This window comes from Pezoporus wallicus, unplaced genomic scaffold (genome assembly GCF_028554395.1).
Source record: "Pezoporus wallicus isolate ANWC-B61680 ecotype Strahan unplaced genomic scaffold, APGP_CSIRO_Pwel_v1 contig_593, whole genome shotgun sequence".
In the NCBI taxonomy this organism is placed as follows: Eukaryota; Metazoa; Chordata; class Aves; order Psittaciformes; family Psittacidae; genus Pezoporus; species Pezoporus wallicus.
In genome coordinates, this window is record NW_026642342.1 from 4224879 (window position 1) to 4245356 (window position 20478).

Here is a 20478-nt window from a genome sequence, read left to right on the forward strand (position 1 = left end):
CACCTAGGAGGAGTGTCTGAGGTGGTTGTTTACAAACCTCAGTTTTCCTGTTCTGTCCTTTAGATGCAACCTGTTAATGTCTAATGTGAGCTGCACTTGGATTGTGCGTTGGAAAGTATGATTGTGTGCTGCTTGTATTGTATGTTACTAAGCCAGTTCTTTCAAAGAAGTGGTTTATTCTGTGATTCTGTGAAAAAGTGTTTATTCTGCTCCATATATAAATCCACAAGGAGAACAAGGCAGTAATTCAGAGCAGGTATTGCTCCACATCAGCACTGATTCTGAATAAAACCTCAAATTCACTTCATCAGTGAAGGCAGGTTCTGTGTACTGTTGAAGTTCTTGCAAAAGTGGTGCAGAGAGGAATTTAAAATTAAGTTTTAAACAGTAACTACACTGGTGTTAGTGCCGTGTTTCTGGTATCTGCATGATCTACTCTCATGACTAGTCACTTGTACTGGAAAAAAATACTTTTTTTCCAAATGTGGCACAGAGTTACCTTAAGGCTCATCTACAGAGAAATACATATAAGTACAGAAATGCCAGTGATGCTGCTATTTACCCCAGATTTCCAATTATGGTGAATTACAAAAAAAAAAAACTTTTTTGGACAGCACTGAAGACTAAAATTACAGCTTGTCTAGTTCTGAGTGTTTCTGGTTGTACTGTTTGTGTTTATATTCTGTTTCATATTTTGAAGGCCTGGAACCAAGCTAATCTCAATATTTCAGTAATAGCAGTAATAGATCTGTCAGTGTATTTTTATTGCCGTTTAGCCTGTCTCTCCACTGGGCATGCAAAGCTCTGTTTTCTTTTTACAGAATCCTGTTCAAGTTTCTTTTTTCCTCTTTTTCTGCCCATGCTGTAGCCTCTTCCTGAAAAGAAGTTCAAACTTAGTTCCCCATTGGAAAATTCGCCTTAATCTTGAAGCAGTGGATCTCTGTAGCTGTTTGGTTTCTTTAGTGCAATTGGTCTACCTTAGCGTGTATTTTCCTGTAATAGCTTGTGAATCTGTCAGTCAGTGATGACTTTATTTGGCAGATGCTCCATTCCTATAGCTTTGTGTAAAATAGCAGATGCGTAGAGAAGGCATTACTTGGTTGTCTCCTGTAGGGACAGGCAGAAAGACTCGTTTGTCAGCCCTCAAGTGACCAGTCAGTGCGTGTCAGCTGTGAAACTGTAGGTAAGCAAAGCAACTTCTGATCTTCTGACAAACTCCACAAAGGAAGGTATGGCTTGGGGGAAGGAGCCAGTGAAGCAGCAGCAATGTACTGTTTTAAGGAGGTGCAGGGGAAAAAAAACATCTCCCTCCCCAACTGTATTGTGATTATTGGTTTTATATACTGCTGATAAAGAGCAGTATTGGTTTTCTGTGGCTTGCCAGTTCATTTTCACTTGTGTGAAATACTGTGTTCTATCAAAAGTTAATACGAAGGCATGTACCACAGACGTTCAGCCTAAATAAGAATTGCAAACTGATTAAAGTGATTATTTACCATTGTGATAAAATCCTTTGTAGGTAGTCATATCTTTTCTGAGTGGGAAATGCCTTAAAAAGTGAAATGTTTGTCTGGCAGTTGTAAGACCTAGGACAATTAGCTTGCAAAACAGGCTTCTGAGAAAGAAATTACAGCTCTTGTTTTATTGCTGTCAGGGCCTTGAAACACACTGATCAGAATTGAAGATGGGGAACTCTTGGTTTCTTTTGTAATTTCAGTGAGAGTGAGGCTCATTCAGGTCTTAATATATGCATCACTGATTCAGGGCAGTAATGTTAAGGGAAGGCTGACATGTACCTTCTTTGAGTATCAGCCATTGGGCCTTGGTTCCCTTTCTGAGAGCACTGATAGTGATTTTATGAAAAATGCTGAAAAAGTGCAAGCATGATGGGATTTCACTTCTTAAAGCACTCTTGTGTGGGATTCCTTTCAGTAGGTAACACTAATATTTTACCATGATTTTTTATTTCATTGTAAAATTTTTACAAAATAATAGATTTTAAGTGGAATTTTAGTTTTAGATAATCAAAAATAGATTCGTAGAATTTAGTAAAGAAATGTCTTATAACCTCATGCGATGCAAACCCCAAGCTTCTTTATCAATAAAGCTTCTAAAGAAATCTGTGGTTTAATCAAAAAGAATGAAAAGTGACTTTTTAAGAGTGGTAAGTATGGGCTTTTTTTAGATAAAGCATTGCATGGAGTCAAAGTTATCTTTTTACTAATGGTTTGATTGAAGATACTTCAGCTGCTTATAGCCAGGATGGATGTGTATAGCAATGGCTCACCTTATTCTCCTAAAAAAGAGTTGATAAAGCACATGATTTGTCTATTGTGGGGTATAAGCTGGGTGTCACATTGGATTGCCTAACTTCTGCCTTGCTTTATTTGTTTTTGGGAGGTGGTGGTGTTGGTTTTGGTGTCATACTGCTGTGTAATTTAGTAATACCAGTTTAATTTTCCACTTCTGAAGGAGGCCCAGTTTTCTCTTGTGTGCTTTTTTCCCCACTATTTTGAACTTGCAATAAAGCTAGGACTATTGCAGCATTTGACAGCTGGAATGGTAAAATCATGCATTTTCAAGTTGTATATACAACTTCAATTTTCTATTTTTTCTTCCCTGAAAGGCAGCTCTCTGACATTGTTATGGATTTTGTATTGCTTAGAGGTGTTAAGAGAATAAATGTAAAGCACTAAAGCAGATTCTTTCCTAGTAATCAACAAGTGCTTTTTTTTTATGCTGCATGAAATTTTAATGAAAAATGGCAGTTCAGGTGAAAGCCATTTCACTGTTGTGCATGCCAATAGAGTAGAACTTCTGATTTTTTTTTACTAATCCACTGGGCTTTTCTGCTGAAGTACTGTGTCCTCTGAGTCAATTCCATGTTGATCACCAGTTCAGGAAAAGCTTGGTTGCAGAGAGTCTGTATACTTACTGTACATCAATTGCAAGAGCAAAGTGCTTAGTTTGCTATAAGATAATCCTCCCAAGGCGAGTTTACACCTGAGAGATGGTATCTGTGGAATTGTTCATTGATTTCCACCTCTGAGTTTTGAATCCACCACTGTAATTAATATGTTTTAAGGTTGCTTACTGATTACCTGTTTGGTGAAGGCATAATTTGACATCCTAATGGGTTACGGGAGAAGGAAGTGAAATAGGAAGACCAGACCCAGTAACTTTTGTTGGATCTGAGATCATGATGCGTTGGCCAACTTTGGTGTGTCCATATCACCTTTCTGAGACCAGGAATGTGCCATATGGCCAGCAAGGAGGGAAGAAAGCAGGAGCAGTGGTTCCAGCTGATGGGAGGTGGTGGCATCAGTCAGAGGATGAGGCTAAGGACGAGTACAGAAGCCTGGCTCAGGTAAATGGAGTTATAAACAGCTGATGTGAAATGTTCTGCAAAAAATAATTGGTATTTAAATAAATACAGGCATTCTGATGTATTTTTAAATAGAACTTTTTATAAAGCCTTAAATAGGCTTTTTATTTTGTAAAAAAGCTTCTTCAATTATTCAGTTAATAACAGGTACAGGATAAATACACAAATTGCCACAGTAAATTGTCTCATGATCTGTGGCAATTGCCAAAGTACACACTTTTTAGTTTGTGGCATGTGGCATTTTGCATGAGTGCATCTGTGTGGAAGAGAAATTTGAATTCCTTGCATTTGGTGAGCAGCAGGAGTGCTGGTGAGTGACTGCTGTAGATGAGGTGGCTCAGAGCTCCCTGATTGTGTGAGTTATCTAATTTGATGTTTGGACAAGCTTCCAGAGAGTAAATACCTGTAACACAGTCCTCCCAGTGTGTAGGCTGCAATGGGATTGTAAACTGCATGTGTCACACTTTGTAATTGTAAAATATACCCACACCCACTTGTTGATGCCACATAATTCCAATGATGACCATGGAAGGGCAGAGTAGTTTTTTAACAGGGAGAATGTGGATGGCCTGTTTGAGAGGTGCTGTCAAGGTAGAGCATGATGGGAAGCATGAGTCTTCGCTGCTGGTACTTGATAAAACTCGTGAGAGGAAGGGCATGGCTTACATTGACAGCTAAAAATAGAGGGTTGTTTTCTTCTGGTGACAGCTTTAAATCTGAGCTCTGTTCTTTTGGTATTTTGGAGTGTCTGGATGAAACATGCATTTGTGAATTACTCAATTATAGGTTTACTTACAAGGGAAGGTAATATTAGTACTGAACAATAAATGTCATCTCCTCAACCAAAAATATCCTTAAAAGTGGGTAAACTTTTTAACACAGAGTTTCTTTTCTGTTCATCTTTTCCCTGACAGCCTAAACATATCTGATGTTTAAGTACTGGCTGCTGCAGTCCCTTTGGAGCAGACTCTGGAGCTCATATGACAATGCTGCAGCAACTTGGAAAGTGAAGCCAGTGTAAAAAAATCCAAACAACCAACCCCACACCCAAACTTCCCCCTCTATTTTTGGGAGTGGGGAGGGGAAAGGGGAATGGAGCTTAAACCTATCCTTACTTCTGTGCTTGTGATGTTCTAGGTGGGATGATCTCCAGAAGGGATGATCTCCATATGGGATAGTGCCAGCCAGTTCAGACTGCTGTAGGAGTTCAGCTAGCTATCGGGGCTTAAGCAGTACTGTTTACGTGTAAAGCATTTTGAAATTTATGTTATGCCTCTCATTCTGTAGCTTTTGTTCTTTAAACTTCTTGCTTGGAATGTCACAAGGCCAAAGAATACGAACAAGGGTAAATTACTCCAAATTTCCAACTGAAGAGAAAGCGTTTTTGTTAAACACTTTTTGCTTCCTTGCTTGCCTACAGGAATTGATATATGTATGTAGAAGGCTTTGGCTCTGGTGTTAAGTTCTTGATTGACATTTCCTGCTTGGTGGGAGTAGTGTTATGCTTTTACATCAGCTGCAAATGATTATGAGTTATTAACTGACTATGAGACTTCAAGCCAAGCATCTTGTGTTCCCTTTGCAGAAACGAAGCTGAATGGAGCTTAAAGGGCTACAGATGAAAGAACTTGAACACGTTTCTGAAGGTTTAAGATGTGTCTGACAGTGACCTCGTTACCTTACTAATAAAGAAGAGGTTTTCAGCAGGAGCTTAGGATATCTTTACTCCAACTTCTTAATGTACTAACTGGAATGCTGTTCTGGCAACATTTCTCCATAGTAAACTACTTACCCTATTACAGAACACTAACATTTTCTCTACTGATAATGCAACTCAATGGAGGAAAATAATGTTTTGATAAGCATGCGTGAAGATCGTTCCTTTCATGTTCGTTACAGGTAAGACTGTTAATTTTAGTACGGATGAGTAAGTATAGTTAATAATAGAAAACTAAACCACTTGCAACAAATAGTTTGGTGTTTCTGTTACTAATGTTATTGACACTGAAAGCTAGAATAACTTTTCTTTTTCTTGGATTTTGAACTATGAAAAATCAGTTTTGTAATAGATTATATTAGCATAATTACATGGTTGTATAGTATTGGAACTGTGTGTGGTTTCAGAATAACACCATTGTCTGTATTTCTTTCTGTTTCTGATGGAATGATATGAGGTATGATTCCTGCATGGTAATAGCAGCTGTCTCTCCTTTTAGCTTCTGGTCTGCATTTGCCAGTTGTTGAGTTTTGTGTGCTCAAGTTCTTTGTACTTGTCCCATTATTGCTTCTGTGAACAATGAACTTTTAGGTGCACCATCAGCTACAGCAGTATTTTTCTTGCTTATGATGAAGAAATGAGATTGATAGATAGAAACTTGATATCTTGGTCTAAAAAAGTACTGTTGCTGCAAGTCAAGAGGATATGTGGTTTCTCTTCTGAGAACTTTTGCCGTTTTTCGTCTGGAATCCCCTTTACGGATGTGGGAGGACATGTTAGCACTTCAGACTTGCTCTAATGAACCTGAGCAACAGAAGCGTTGTGTAGTGCATGGTATTTGGATGGCTGGTGTTTGGAATGGTAAATCTTGCAGTTCATTCAGTATGAAGGGACACTGGGACACTGACAAGATTGTTCTAAGAATAATATGAAGTGTCATTCTTGTTGTGTGTTCCCCTCTATCGTGGTCATTCTGGCTTTGGAGGCCTTGTCCTTGCTAGCTAACAGGAACTAAGCACTATCCTTATTTGAAAGACAGTACATGTGAAAACATTTTCTCAGTGTTAGATTGCTTAGTCCTCTAATCCACTGAGCAGAAGTACAGTTCTGGTGAGCAGTGCAGTCAGCAGGAGGAGTTTTTTCATGGTCAGGAAGGATACTAGCAATTAAACTCTGCTCTCTTTATTTTGCTGAAATCTTTATAAGGTGGCTTTGAGAGCAGAAATCCCAAAGTGTGTGAGCATGTTATTTTCTCTGTGCTCAGTGTATCTTGAATGTATCTACGTCCCAGCATTCCTGTACCATGTTTATCTTTGCTGTTGTTGATGCTCTTGGTCCTCCCCAGGTGACTATGGAAGATTCTTGCTCACCCGCTGATAAAAGCAGGAGCTGTTCAGGGTACTATTATAGAAGTAAATGGCAGAAGAAAGCGGCACAACCAATTGTCTCGTTTAAACTGACAAGCCAAAAATAACTGCAGAAAAATTGGCAAGCACAGTCAGGGCAAAACGTCTTACTGCTTTGTCCTCTATTTCAGTACAGGCTTGAATGATACTGATTAACAGTATCATTAAATAGCCTTATTAAACCTTTCCTTAAGAACTGTGATTGGATGAATATTTAAAAAACATGGAGGCATAATCCTTTTAATTTTTTTAAAAATACAAAAGTTTTCTAAAACTTAGAGGAGCTGCACGTTCATTTAGTATATTGAACTGGAATTTTATGATGATTTAATTTAATAGCTGTAATTTGGAAAGATTGTACTTGGTTGTAGTTTAAAATTTAATGCAGGAAAGAATAGGTCATAAATTACTGAGGGGAGGGGGGATATTACTTAATGCATTTGTAATATTTTTTTTTTTTTTTACCTGCTGGTCATGTCCCAGGCTCATTTGGGTTTGACTGCTTTTCCCTTCTTTCTGGTATTCCAATAGAACTGACTTTAAAAAGAAGTCGGTGGCCCACTCCGAAGAAGAGGCTTTATTGTGGATGTTTTTCATACTGTGCAAGCTGTTTCTCCCCACTCTAGTTGACCACTATCGCTGTAGCAGCCATAAAAATGCTTATGCTGGTGGGGGGAAGCTGGCTTTTTTTTGTTGTTTAGTGACTGAAAACGCTGAAGTTAAAAAATGGGGCTAAGAAGTCATCTATAGAGTAACTGTAAAACTCGCTTGTCTTGGCCTGCTGAATGCATACATGAGAAACTTGTAACTGTTTTTATCTTGACCGGAATTAAAAAAAAAAAAAAAGCCTGATTCAGCTGTGTGGTTTCTTTGTTGTATGCATGTGGTGCTTGTGTGTTGTTTTGTTTCTAAGTCTCCTGTCAAACCTGGTTTGATTAAAGACAGTGCTGCAGTGGAGGTATAGTTAAGGTGTTCGTAGGGGTCAGTGTGGTATGCTTCTGCGATATGTACAGAAACCAGGACTAAGGGTAGGAGTTGGGAGAGTATAAGATCTTTGTTAGTGTGGCATCAAGAAATTTATGCATCTGCGTTGGAGAGATACAATAGGATTTTCTTGTTTAGTCTCTAGGTATGTTACATGTATCATAGGCAGGGGGAAGAAAAGAGAAAAGGGAGCCAGGCGAGATGAAAAGCTTAGAGGGACAGATAAGGATGGGATAGTTTTACAAATGAGAAATTATTCAGGAGATGCCAACCTTTCAGAGAACAGGCCAGGCAACTACAAACAGAGTAACAAAACAAAGCCCTGTGTGACTATTTCCACCGTAATATCTGGAAAAACATTAGCCAGTTTAGCAGGAACAGAATTTTATTGCAAGTGCACAGATGAATGGGCCTTATTCTCTTCTCGTCTCTGCAGATTCAGTGTATCTTTTGTTTAGCCACTGGGTGTTGAATAAATAAGTAATTGAATTCAGCTCTGGGAACAGAGGGAGTAATTTCATATTCTCCTTGTAACTATTTAATGACTTCCTAAAATATTGATAACCTGACACAGTCCAGTCTGTCAGTATGCTGTTTAACTATTAGTAGGGGTAGTTTAAATGTTCCAAAGGGGTGATGGTTTTAAGACTGGAGAAGACCTAAGGAAATCTTAGGGAGGGAAAAAAAAAAAAAAGGTTAATTTTAATAACAGAAATAACTTCATAAATAATGGAGGGGAAAAAAAAAATCTAAAACCCAAACCTCTTTTGAGTCTGGTTTTGGCACTTGATGGATAAGCCTGCAAACTTTTAAAATAACTGGATGATTTCACAGCTCTTCCATAATGTGAATAAAATACTAATATTGGATACATGCAATTGGAAATAAATATCTTGTTTTCTTCATTATTTTTTTAATGGCTTATTTAGACTTTGAAATTGTAGAAGGTCAGTAAGAATCCAAATGGATCCAAATAGAATCATAGCTTTAACTAGCTGTACATATTCTGGCAACCTATTAATGCAGCCTTTCTAGAGTTGCGTTTGAGTAGTATTAAATAGTGGGATTGTTTTACACAAACAGTTCCTAATTCCCATTCTTATTTACTTCCTGTAGTTATGGTTGAATTAAAGACTCATAACTTTCATCAGCCTGGGTATAAGCCTTCGTAGATGTTGGTTGATGAGAAAATGAACATGAGCCGGCAGTGTGCACTTGCAGCCCAGAAGGCCAACCATATCCTGGGCTGCATCAAAAGGAGCATGACCAGCAGGGCGAAGGAGGTGATCCTCCCCCTTTACTCTGCTCTCGTGAGACCTCACCTGGAGTATTGTGTGCAGTTCTGGTGTCCTCAACATAAAAAGGACATGGAACTGTTGGAACAAGTCCAGAGAAGGACTACGAGGATGATCAGGGGACTGGAGCACCTCCCCTATGAAGACAGGCTGAGGAAGTTGGGGCTGTTCAACCTGGAGAAGAGAAGGCTGCGTGGAGACCTCCTAGCAGCCTTCCAGTATCTGAAGGGGGCCTATAGGGATGCTGGGGAGGGACTCTTCATTAGGGACTGTAGTGATAGGACAAGGGGTAACGGGTTAAAACTTAAACAGGGGAAGTTTAGATTGGATATAAGGAGGAAATTCTTTCCTGTTAGGGTGGTGAGGCACTGGAATAGATTGCCCAGGGAGGTTGTGAATGCTCCATTCCTGGCAGTGTTCAAGGCCAGGTTGGACGAGGCCTTGGGTGATATGATTTAGCGTAAGGTGTCCCTGCCCATGGCAAGGGGGTTGGAACTAGATGATCTTAAGGTCCTTTCCAACCCTAACCATTCTATGATTCTGTGTTCTGTATGAGAAGTCAAATCTTTGATTTTTCTAAGTTATATTATTTGTAGGTTTCCGAAGTCAAATATTGTTTCACGTTCTTTGATGAAAGGATAATGCTGCCATGGCATTTGTCAGTCTTTGGTGTAGTGTGAGATTAGTTGAATGTAGTATATCAGGAAAATTACCAGTCCATAGCGTTCTCTGATACTGTCTTTGTACCTTTTTAAACTGTGCCTTTTTTTTCATTGATAGGTGGCAGATGTATCACAGTTGCAAATCCAAGCATGATTTTTTTCTTAGTGGGACAAATTTACTTACAGACCAGAGTGCAGTGTAACATTTTGACTATTATGTCATGTTCAGATTTTGCTGAAAGCTCTACTCTTTTTAGCTGTTCAAGCTAAAAATCTAAAGAAATGAATGTGATTATGTAATGGTCTAAATCCTTCACACTAAGGAGTGCCATATTTTCTAGCTGTCACTTTAATTGGACATGTCAGTTAACATGAGGTGCCCGGAGAGAACCTCTTTGGATAGGATTAAGATTACCCAATGAAGTGTTTTAAGTCTTAAACCTTCAGTTGCTGATGGTGTAATCATTTCTGCCTTGTACTTAACTGTACCTAATCATTTCTGCCTTTTTCTGTCTGACGTTCAACACATGCACAGTGTAACAAAACCCAGGTTGTGCATTCTAGCAAACAGGAATACTTTCACTTCTCTGAGAAGAGCTTCCAAACCTAAAAATACTGCGTGTGTTACGGATATCCAACATGAGAAGTTGGGCCTGGGAAGAACTTCATGCCTGACTTATCAGTTTCTGTCTGCATCTTCAACAGCTACCATGTGGTTTTAGTTTAAATAGTTAAATATGTCTGCCATCTCGTTGTGCTTAAATTGTGGAATGTCGAAGACCAGCAGGTATGGTACGACTTTGTGTTGGTAACTTATTTTACTTATGATCCAGAATCTTCTAATTCTCTTGAAAGTCATTGGATATTTCCAAAATATTTCCTTCCCATTCGGATTAGAGTAGACTGTCATATAACCTAATTTTTTCCAAATTAGAAAAATAATGAAATGTCAACAGTGCAAGTAGGTTAAATATCTATCACTGTGTCTTGTCAAAACAGCTCTTTTCTGGTGTTGCCATTAAAAAAGCTTTTGGAAAAGTCAGCATTTATTGCTATTATTGATCTGTGTGTACAAAGGGAAACAGTTTTAGGAATAGAATTTTAAAGTTTTATTCTTACAAGCAGGTAAATATCAAATCATGGCATAATGGGGAAATCTTTAACAACATCAAATGTTCTTGTTTGGAGTGCAAGCCTTGATACATACTGTATAAACCCCTTGAAATAAGAAAAATTCAAAACAATGGACAGATTTACAAAGTTGATGTCCCCTTTTTGGCAGTATCAGCACACCCTTTTTGAGCACTTACAGAAAGGCTCTGACTGAATTTCCTTTTTTTTAAAACATTGTGAAAGTAGAAGGATGATAGTTTTGTGAGCTTTTTAAAATGCACATATCTTGAAAATACACTTCAGGATGAAGACCTAAAGTCATCTTCTCATTCCTCTCTTTCGCTCATCTCCCTCGCATTAGGAAATGTTTGTATATAATCACTAACACTTAGTGAAATGTTACCTTTTGCACACCTGAATTCCCAGCAGCAAAACCACATATGAATGTGTTCTGACAGCTGCAGTTCTGTAACAGCTGCTTTCGTATTATTCAAAATGTAATCTTCTACAAATTATATATATTAATTCATAACTTCCTTCTTTACTGCTTGGTGTATTTTCTACAATTATTTGCTTACAGTAATAAAAAGTATTCCATAGAGTCCTGCATGATGGCATCTCAGTTAAGTAACTTGCCTTGACATAGGTTTTGTCATTAATTCAGTGTAGATCTGTTTTCTTTACACTCAGAGAATTTACATAGCAGTGCCACTATAGGAAATGATGAGGAGTACTGAATTGCATAGGAAACAACTTCAGGAAAAACAGTCACGGTCTTTGATACACAGGAAAAATTGACTTTGTATTATTTTTTTCATGGAACATTTTGCAGGTAACTGTGATATGAGCCTAAAAATAAAAGAGCTTATGTTTGTCAAAACTGATATTTGCCAATAATAGCTTCTTTTCTAAGTCACTTCTCTGAGATCACGTAGATGGTGAAAACTGCATTTTTGAATCCTAAAGGTGCTGTGTATGGACAAAACACTGTTTGGATTTCCTCCTGAGACTTAAAAGGAAAGAAGAATAAAAAAACAATAATGGTGAAGCTGCTCTAATGTTATGTTTGCTCACCACCTTTGAAGTTGCATCTTCCATTTCAGCATTAGTGTCAGTAATATTACAGTACAAAGCTCATTGCTTGTGCTGTGGTGCTGAGTCCCTGTCCTAAACAAATGGAGACCCTCCTGACTAAAATAACTGTTTCAGAACTCTGGTTACTGGACTAAGTTCTGCATTTAGAGTGACCATGGTTTTTTTTTTGCTTATGTTGTGCAGGATGGAGGCTTCCTGCCTGGAGCTGGCTTTGGAAGGTGAGCGCCTGTGTAAAGCAGGAGATTGCCGAGCTGGTGTGTCTTTCTTTGAAGCAGCTGTTCAGGTTGGAACTGAAGATTTAAAAACACTCAGTGCTATTTACAGCCAGTTAGGCAATGCCTATTTCTACTTGCATGAATATGCAAAGGCCTTGGAATACCATCACCATGATTTAACTCTTGCAAGGTAATCTTGTCTTTCTTTAACCATGTTCTCCCTGTCATCCCATCCTGGTAGAGATGAGCAGTTGACTGTTCATTTTTTTTACCAAACCCTACTATTAATATTCTTAGTGAGGGAATGTGGTGACAGCAGAGGGACAGGGGTTCTGTTAGGTAGCTTGATTGCCCTTTAACCTGGAGCTAATACTTGGTCTCATGCAATAATCCTAGTACTGACTGAGACCTCGCCAGGTTTGTGGATACTTAAATGGCTTCTTTAAATCCACCCTTCCTTCACCCTTTCCTGTTTTCTAACTCAGTTTGCCTGGCTCTCTTGTTTACTAGGCAGAACTCATTCATGTTTCTCTTTGTAAAACATAATACTGTGAAATCTAAACCCCCTGTGCTTTGCACATGCCATTTATGCATCTGTTTTTTAATGACTGGCTATAGATCCAGTAAAAGACAGAGGCACATAATGCACTTGACCTCAATTTAGGCACGTATCTCCTGTTCTCCCTGCCTTAACCTGCTCAAGTGCTGCAACCTTTTGGGAACTTGTTTTTTTTTTGTGTTATTCCTGAAGTATCACATTCTCAGTGGTTCAGTGGCAGTCTTTTGGCTTAAGTCTCGTTTAGAATCTAGGAATGTGGCTTTACCTTAGATCCTTCTAGGAGACAAGTATGTCTTGGAAATAATGTAAGACTATGGTAGTCCAGTAAAATGCAGCAGTAGTTAAACCTCTCATTCTAATTCTTGGACTGCCTTTTACATAACCATTAAAAAATTCTCTTTATTCCCTTCCTAAAAGAAATTAATGTTCTGTAGATGAATCTAATTGAATGCCGTGAACTAGCTGTTGCACAGACAGCACCAACAAAATGAAATGTCTGAACAAAGACTGAACAAAGTTTATGTGAGTGCAGTTTAGATATAAAATTGAATACATACACACTTGCATGGTTTTAATATTTTTTTCTTCTAATTGTCTACTATACATTGATTATCTTGGTTTCAAATTGTACACTCATTCACTGGGTGCTTTATTTGTGCAATTCTAGAACAATTGGAGATCTACTGGGTGAAGCTAAAGCTAGTGGGAATCTGGGCAACACCTTAAAGGTACTTGGGAATTTTGAAGAAGCTATTGTTTGTTGTCAGAGACATCTGGATATTTCCAGAGAGCTAAATGATAAGGTAAGAATTGCTCAGGCACCAGGAAGTAAACTGCTAACATATGCTAGTGAACCCTGTTGTACTGGTGATGTGTGCCACCTTTCAGAGGGAAGTAAATACTGCATATTGAATAAATACTGCATTATTTCTTCAAGACAGTAAGAATCTGTTAGATTGCAAGATAGTTGTTTGCACCTGGAAGATTATAGATCCAGGATAACAAATACTATCCCATTTTGTGGTGGTGGGTTTTTGTTTTGGATTGGTGGTTTTTTTTGTTTTTGTTTTGTTTGTTTTAATTGATTTATTTAATTTTTAATTATAATTGGCCTCAAGAATTAGTATGTGTATGGCATCTCAAAAGGAAGTGATGTAACTGAGTGGGAGAAGGTGGATGTCAAGAATAAGTTAAGAATGGACAGAGCATATTTTGACAACTGGTTAACAAACTTCTTTTCCTATCTGTGGGTGGTACTGTTAGTTGTGATGGAAGACTCTGAAGCATAAAATTGTAATGCTGCCTTTTGGTTTAGGTTGGAGAAGCAAGAGCACTGTATAATCTGGGAAACGTATATCACTCTAAAGGGAAAAATGTAGCCAGTGTTGGGACTCATGACCCAGGGGAACTTCCAGATGATGTGAAAAATGCTTTACAAAAAGCTGCAACTTATTATGAGTAAGTAGTAGCTTTAAATGTTGGGGAATGAGAGGATGTGATAATCTACTTCATTAGAGTACTGGCAGAGTTGTGAAATCATGAACTGACTGTGGCATGCTTCCATTCAGAACAGTGGTACCTGTGAATTTTTTCCCTTTTAAACTGGGGAGTGCACTATTTTTTTCTTATGCCCTTCCTTTTATTGTACCTCTTACTACCTGGTAAGTCCTTCCCTTATGTTAGAATCCAGCAGTATTCTTCAAACCAGACTGAGTCAGTGATAGGACCTTGGTGTATTTGTATCTACCGTAGCTCTGCGATTAGAAGCGAGCAAACCATCTTGAGAAAAGGTGCAGTTAAGTTCAGGATCTCACAGGAAATGTTTCATGCTCAGTGGAAGATTTATGGTTGCATAAAGGCCATTAAAATAAGCCAAAGTAGAAAACAGATCAGATTAAATAGAACTTTTCCTTTTATAGATGGAAAGATTAAAACAAAAATAAATATTTAAATTACTGCGAGGGTTAAAAAAACCCTGTTTAAAAGTCACTATTCTTCCCCTTCTCCCTTCCCCTGAAACAGGGAAAATCTGTCAATAGTAACAGAGCTGGGTGATAGAGCAGCACAAGGACGTGCCTTTGGAAACCTGGGAAACACACACTATCTTCTGGGCAACTTCAGGAGCGCGGTTTTAGCCCATGAACAGGTACAGCAATGTGCTAGTAAGGAATTCTGTTCTAGGACATGTCTTGGGTTGGATCTTGCTGCAAGTTTTCCAATGCAAGTGTTAAATCTTCATGGCACAACTTCAAGATGATTGGCTGTTCTTTTGAAGCACTGTGGCCTGGAGAACAATATAGAGGCATGGGAGAAAAACTATGAGTGTGCATTTCTATATTCAAATGTGTAAGAAAAGACAAAATAGAGCAAATAACACAATTATTCTATGTTTGTTTTTTAAGCGTCTCCTAATTGCAAAAGAGTTTGGCGATAGATCAGCGGAAAGAAGAGCATACAGCAATCTTGGAAACGCCTACATCTTCCTGGGTGAATTTGAAACCGCTTCAGAATACTACAAGTCAGTTGACTGCTTAGAATTTATACCTCTTCCTGTACAGTTTGCTTCTGTTGTGTGTGGTACTTTAGTTCACTGTAGAGTAGCCTTTTCTTCAGCATATCTTTAGAGGAGAACTGAATATGATTTTAGCAAAAGATCATGTTTTTCTGTAGTTGTTTAATTTTAAGGGAGGGGCAGCACTAATTTTTTTTTCACTTTTTATGTTACTTTAAGTAGATTCTTTTCAGCATTGTAGATAAGAAACCTTTCTGTTGATAGGCATTTATTCCCTTTATTCTAGAATCAAAGCATTAATGTCTTCGCTCTTAGCAAGTTCTGAAATAACTTCAGTACACCTGAGATGGGGAGCTGTCAGGATGATAGGTGGTGCATATCAGAATGATTTTACATACCTAGTCTGTATTCTCAATCAAGACTTCTTTTCTTGATCTCTGTACCACTAAGCAGTAGCTACTGTAACTTGGGAAAATACAAGCTTGATGAAGAGACAGGCTAAGTCTTACATGAATTTCAGAGCCTACTTGTCCTTTCTGAAAGGGGAAAAAGCTTCAGTACTGAGAAGATTCCTCTTAGTACTCACGTTTTTCTTGCCCAGCAGTGGCAGTCTGGATCGGCAGTTATAGGTCTGTCTTGCTCATTTTGATGGAGAATAAACAATATACCAAGCTGTTTCAAGTGCATAACTGTCAGGAAAGTGCTATAAATTATTGATGAAGCAATAAATTAAAATTTGAAGATGCTGTTTAAGGGTTCAGTCTGTTCTAATAAAGTAAATGGAAATAGGTTGCTGTGGAGGGGAGTGGAAGACAAAATCTTGTAAGAGTGTACATGATAGTGATTGAATAGCAGCCCATTTGCTAGCATGGTGTCCTAATTTGTATAAATAACTTTTTTTAGTTGCACAAGTGTACTTCTATAAACTTCTTGCAGTGATTTTTGAGGTGACTAACCCCTTCTTTCAGGAGGACGCTCCAGCTGGCTCGACAGCTTAAAGACAGAGCTGTGGAAGCACAGGCCTGCTACAGCCTTGGGAACACATACACTTTGCTTCAAGACTATGAAAAAGCAATTGATTATCATTTGAAACACCTTGTGATTGCTCAGGAATTAAATGACAAGTAAGCTCTAAGAGATTGTTTAATGTGTACGTGACATACCAAATCCTGTTAGCTCTTACCTCTGCTGTCACTGTTCTTTTAAGACAGCTGAAGTAATGTGTTTTCCCTGCTATGCTGGGCTCCAGTTTTCATGTGGAAAAAAAATATTTACTCGTGGAGGTATTGCAGCTAATGAGTCTGAGGTGAAAGACGGAAGCAATGAATGACTGACTCCACATCATCTTCTTTTGTAAATTAAGGAGAAGAAAAGCAGCTCTCTTTTTCATGACTTCATTGTAATAGTTTTGCATACCTTCACAAGAATACACCTCCTGCTTTTCCACAGATTAAAAATATGGGAAGGGATGAGGAAAGGAGAATAATACAGTTACAACTAGTGCTTATTTTATAATCATAATTTATAATGCCTTTTTTGTGATGTTGGGTGCACGTAAAATTTTTTACAACATTTAAATGTACTTCTAACTCAATAAACAGTATGTGAAGAATAATAAGGCATGCAATCTGAGGAAAAGCAAAGTAGGTTGTAAAACGTTTCATGCTTGCAGAATTGAATTAATTATATTTCCTGTGAGCTTAAAAATTAGTATTGTTATTAGATTTGCTCATATTTATGGTTATACCTAGATCACATTCCTTTAAACACAAAAACTTCTTGGTGTTCGAAGACGATAGCCTTAATTTTTGGCACAGCAATCTTATTTTGGCAGTATTATGGAAACCCGACCCCTAGTGTTCAGCAAGGAATGGTATAATTGAAAGTTTTAATTTTTTCTGCAGAATTGGTGAAGGAAGAGCATGCTGGAGTTTAGGGAATGCTTACACTGCGCTGGGAAATCACGACCAAGCTATGCATTTTGCAGAAAGGCACTTGGAAATCTCACGAGAGGTATGAGTTTCATGTTGCCTGTAAGTTGGTAGTTTTGCTCTCACAAAGTGATTTTTTTTGGAGATGATCCATGCATGTGACTTTGAATAATGAACTGGATTTTGACTGATTTCTGAGATATTTGATTCCAAATTATTTCAGCCCTATCTCCCTTAGTTCTAGTGCCACATTTGACAGCATCATGATGGAATCCAAGATAACAGCCTAGCAGAGGTGTTCTAGGCTTTATGTACCTTTTAGTTGTCATTTTTTTCATTAAAAGGATGACTCAGGTTTTTCAACCAGGAAAACTTTTTCAGCCTTTTTCTCTCAGAACTCTAGGGGACAAGGTTAGCTTTCTATTTACATATGTGTATACTTTATTACAATAATAGAACTACTTATTTTTTTTGTTTTCAGGTAGGAGATAAAAGTGGAGAACTCACTGCGAGACTTAATCTCTCAGATCTTCAAATGGTTCTTGGATTAAGCTACAGCACAAACAACTCCATGATGGCAGAAAGCCATGCAGTAGATACCAGTCTGAATGGTAAATACATGCCTATTTCTGCAGTACTTGCTAACAGTGAACTTAAAGAATCTGTTGTTTTCTGATTACAGAGGGTTGAGTTGAGCAGGCTGTGGGTTTGTTCCCCTACTCCCCTCTCTCCCCCCTCCCCCCCTGCCAAAAAGAAAAATAAGTTGTTTCTGCATTATTGGACCCCTTCAGCTCCTCCTTTTCCAGGAAAACCCTTTTTCAGGGGTTACAGTAGAAATGAATTCTGGTCAGAGACCCATTATCCTTCTCCTGTGTCCCATGAAAGCAACTCAAGTAGCTTATAGCAATGTGGTTCTGAAAGCTGCTTTTATTAGTGGTTATTTATTCTCTGCTGATATATTTACCTGCATTGTTTTGGAACTCAGAATTGCTGTATCCTGCACCATAGATGAGTACAGCCACAGCTTTGAAGGTGACACTATAAATCTTAATGATGCAAAGATGAACTTGATTCTTTCTCGAAGGTACCAGACCAAGAGTAGGACGCCGTCACAGTATGGAGAACATGGAACTTATGAAATTAACTCCAGAAAAGGTTGGCGCTTCCCTTGTTTCTGATCTGCTGGTGAGATTGCAGTGACCTCAGCAGTTATCAATAGTCATAAATTTTTTTACTTAACAACTTTGAAAGAAGTCAGCAGAATGTTAAGTCATTTGCCATATCCTTTTTAATTTAGCTCTTTTTAGGTGTTAAGTAAAAGCAGGTCTAATATTTTTGCAATGTGGGCAACAGCCAGCATCTTGCATATGTTGGTTGGAATGGCTTGTGGAAAGCTTTATTCCCTTCACAGGAAAGAATCAATGAGGTCCTGAAGTGGTGCATCAAAGCATGCTCTTTCATCTTTTCCTTAAAAGTGGCTTGAGCTTGCAGCATGCAGGTGATTCAGCATAAAATGCCTAAGCTTTAGCTCAGATCTTCTGAACATTTTTTCTTTGGGTACAGTCATAGGCACTTAAAATACATGTGTTTTTCACTTTGGGATTTAAACCAACTTGCAAACCATTAGGAGTTTCAATGTCTATCCTGAGAAAGGACGCTATTTCAGAAATGATGAAACGGAGTCACAGATCAGTAAACTAACTTTTCCCCAAGCTCAAGAGAAATCTCTAGGAGCTCCTGATTAAAACCCTTTTGTCAGTCTTCAAGAGATGTCCTTCAAATGCTGTCTGCCTTCAAGTGGTAGGTTGGCAGTTCTCCATAAATGACTCCAGTGGCAGACTGAAATGGCTTTTTCCCACCATACTGGGATTTAATTCCCATCTCTTCAAAGAAATGCAAAGCCTGCCCTCGTATTTATCAAATAGGAAATTCAGTGTACAGCTGAAGTCAGGAAGGATACTTACGAGCCTCTTTGTGTAGTAATTTTAAAAGGTTGTGTGTTTAGCCCAGGGTGAGTCCTTGGCCAGGACCTCTAAGCTTTTGGCTACTATCTATCTGTGAGCTTTTTTAAAGTACACAGCCTATGACAGTCTGTGCCCTAAGTCTATTAAAATGTTTCACACAGATTTTTGAAATAAAGTTATTAACCTAGTATTGCAGCTTAGCTCTTCTAAAAGAGCCTTTTTCAAGATACTCATTGAGTAGATTCTGAAAAATAATTCCGTAAAAGTCTTCAATATACAGAGCAGTGCATGACAGTGGCAGTATGGTTGTACAGGATGCCATCTGCTTGGTGCTGAAATCTATGTGCAGATTATAAATAAGCCTTCAGAAAGCAATGCTTTTGGTTAGGCAGTGTTGCTGCAGGATTTGTGACTGTGTTCACAATTTCTGATGTTGAATCAAGAAAAGAAAAGGGGGTTTTACGCAGTCATTCTGAGAGTCACCTGCAGATAAAGCTGTTGATTTTGTGGATAATTCTGTTTATGTTAGAAGAGAATTTAGGGAAAAGGTGTTAGATCAATAAAGCTCTATTTTTTGCTGTGGTGAAACAAGATAGTTATTCCTCTGTTCTTGTGCTGGCATTCTCCTCCCTCTTTCTTTTCAATCTTTACTAGGAATTTTGTGCATATCAAGGATCTCACTGAAGGGTGGTTGAATATCTGGGTTTGTGTTGCTCTAACACTTTGTAATACAATGGATTTGTAATTTTTTTTCCTTCCCAATTCCAAGAATGCCAGATGGGAAATGCCACCTGTATCTGCATTTTAGCACTGCCATTAGCTATGTTTCCTGCACCATAGTCAGCAAGGAAAACTTCAGCATGTTTGGTTAACTACATTATTTGACCACATTTTAATCCATTGAGTATCACACTCAAGTTCAGTTGTAAGACTCACCAATAACAATATTAACCTGCTTCAGGTAACAAAAGCTCAGTAGTCACAGGTCAAGTAATAAAAAACAAAACCTAAGTTTTCATGTCATTGTGCTTGGATAAACTAAATTATGTCAAACTGCTTCATTTCAGGGAGGAAAAGCAGCAGCAGATGGAAGGTAACAGTCTAGGTAATTAAAATCAGAAGGCTTCATTTCCTGACTCTTGTTTTCTTAGGTTCAGAACTGGAACAGTGAGATTCTTGCTAAACAGAAACCACTGGTTGCCAAATCTTCAGCAAAACTGCATTTTGTAAATCTACTAAAAGGCAAAAAGTACAAAACCGGCACCACTTCAAAAGTTTTGCAGGATGCCAGTAATTCTATTGATCATCGACTTCCAAACTCACAGAGGGTAGGTTTGGTTAGCTGTGAAGACCATCGCCTTTACTCACCTTTGTTTGGTCAGAATTACAAAAACTATATTCTGGCAGCTGTCCATTTCAGTGGTACTCAGTTTAAACACTGGCTTTGTAAAAGGATGCCCAATCTGCCACTCTCCAGCTGTCTCATAGGTGGTGCCAGCTTTAAGCCTTTGTTACTATTAGAACACTTTCTTTCCTGGTGGTTTTTCTAAAGTTGCAGCTCAGCATGAAGGTACATTTTATTTCTAAGTCTCTCCTAGACCCTGCTTCTCTAAACTTAAAATAGTTTCTCTGATTCAGAC

At 38.3% G+C, this 20478-nt stretch overlaps 1 protein-coding gene across 4 annotated transcripts in view; it reads left to right on the forward strand.

Moving 5' to 3' along the window:
- Positions 1-20478, forward strand: part of GPSM2 (G protein signaling modulator 2) — a 30326-nt gene that overhangs the window by 7450 nt on the left and 2398 nt on the right. The window contains exons 2-12 of one of the 4 annotated variants that reach the window (XM_057429227.1): positions 4971-5284; positions 11841-12062; positions 13099-13234; positions 13747-13889; positions 14454-14577; positions 14834-14949; positions 15912-16067; positions 16848-16956; positions 17356-17485; positions 17959-18029; positions 19990-20166. In XM_057429227.1, coding sequence (XP_057285210.1) covers positions 5223-5284; positions 11841-12062; positions 13099-13234; positions 13747-13889; positions 14454-14577; positions 14834-14949; positions 15912-16067; positions 16848-16956; positions 17356-17485; positions 17959-18029; positions 19990-20166 — 1446 coding nt within the window. In that variant the 5' untranslated portion in view covers positions 4971-5222. Of the gene's footprint in view, positions 1-4970; positions 5285-9647; positions 10237-11840; positions 12063-13098; positions 13235-13746; positions 13890-14453; positions 14578-14833; positions 14950-15911; positions 16068-16847; positions 16957-17355; positions 17486-17958; positions 18030-19989; positions 20167-20478 lie in introns of those variants that run through there. The other 3 variants (XM_057429229.1, XM_057429230.1, XM_057429231.1) reach the window with 3 other exon arrangements.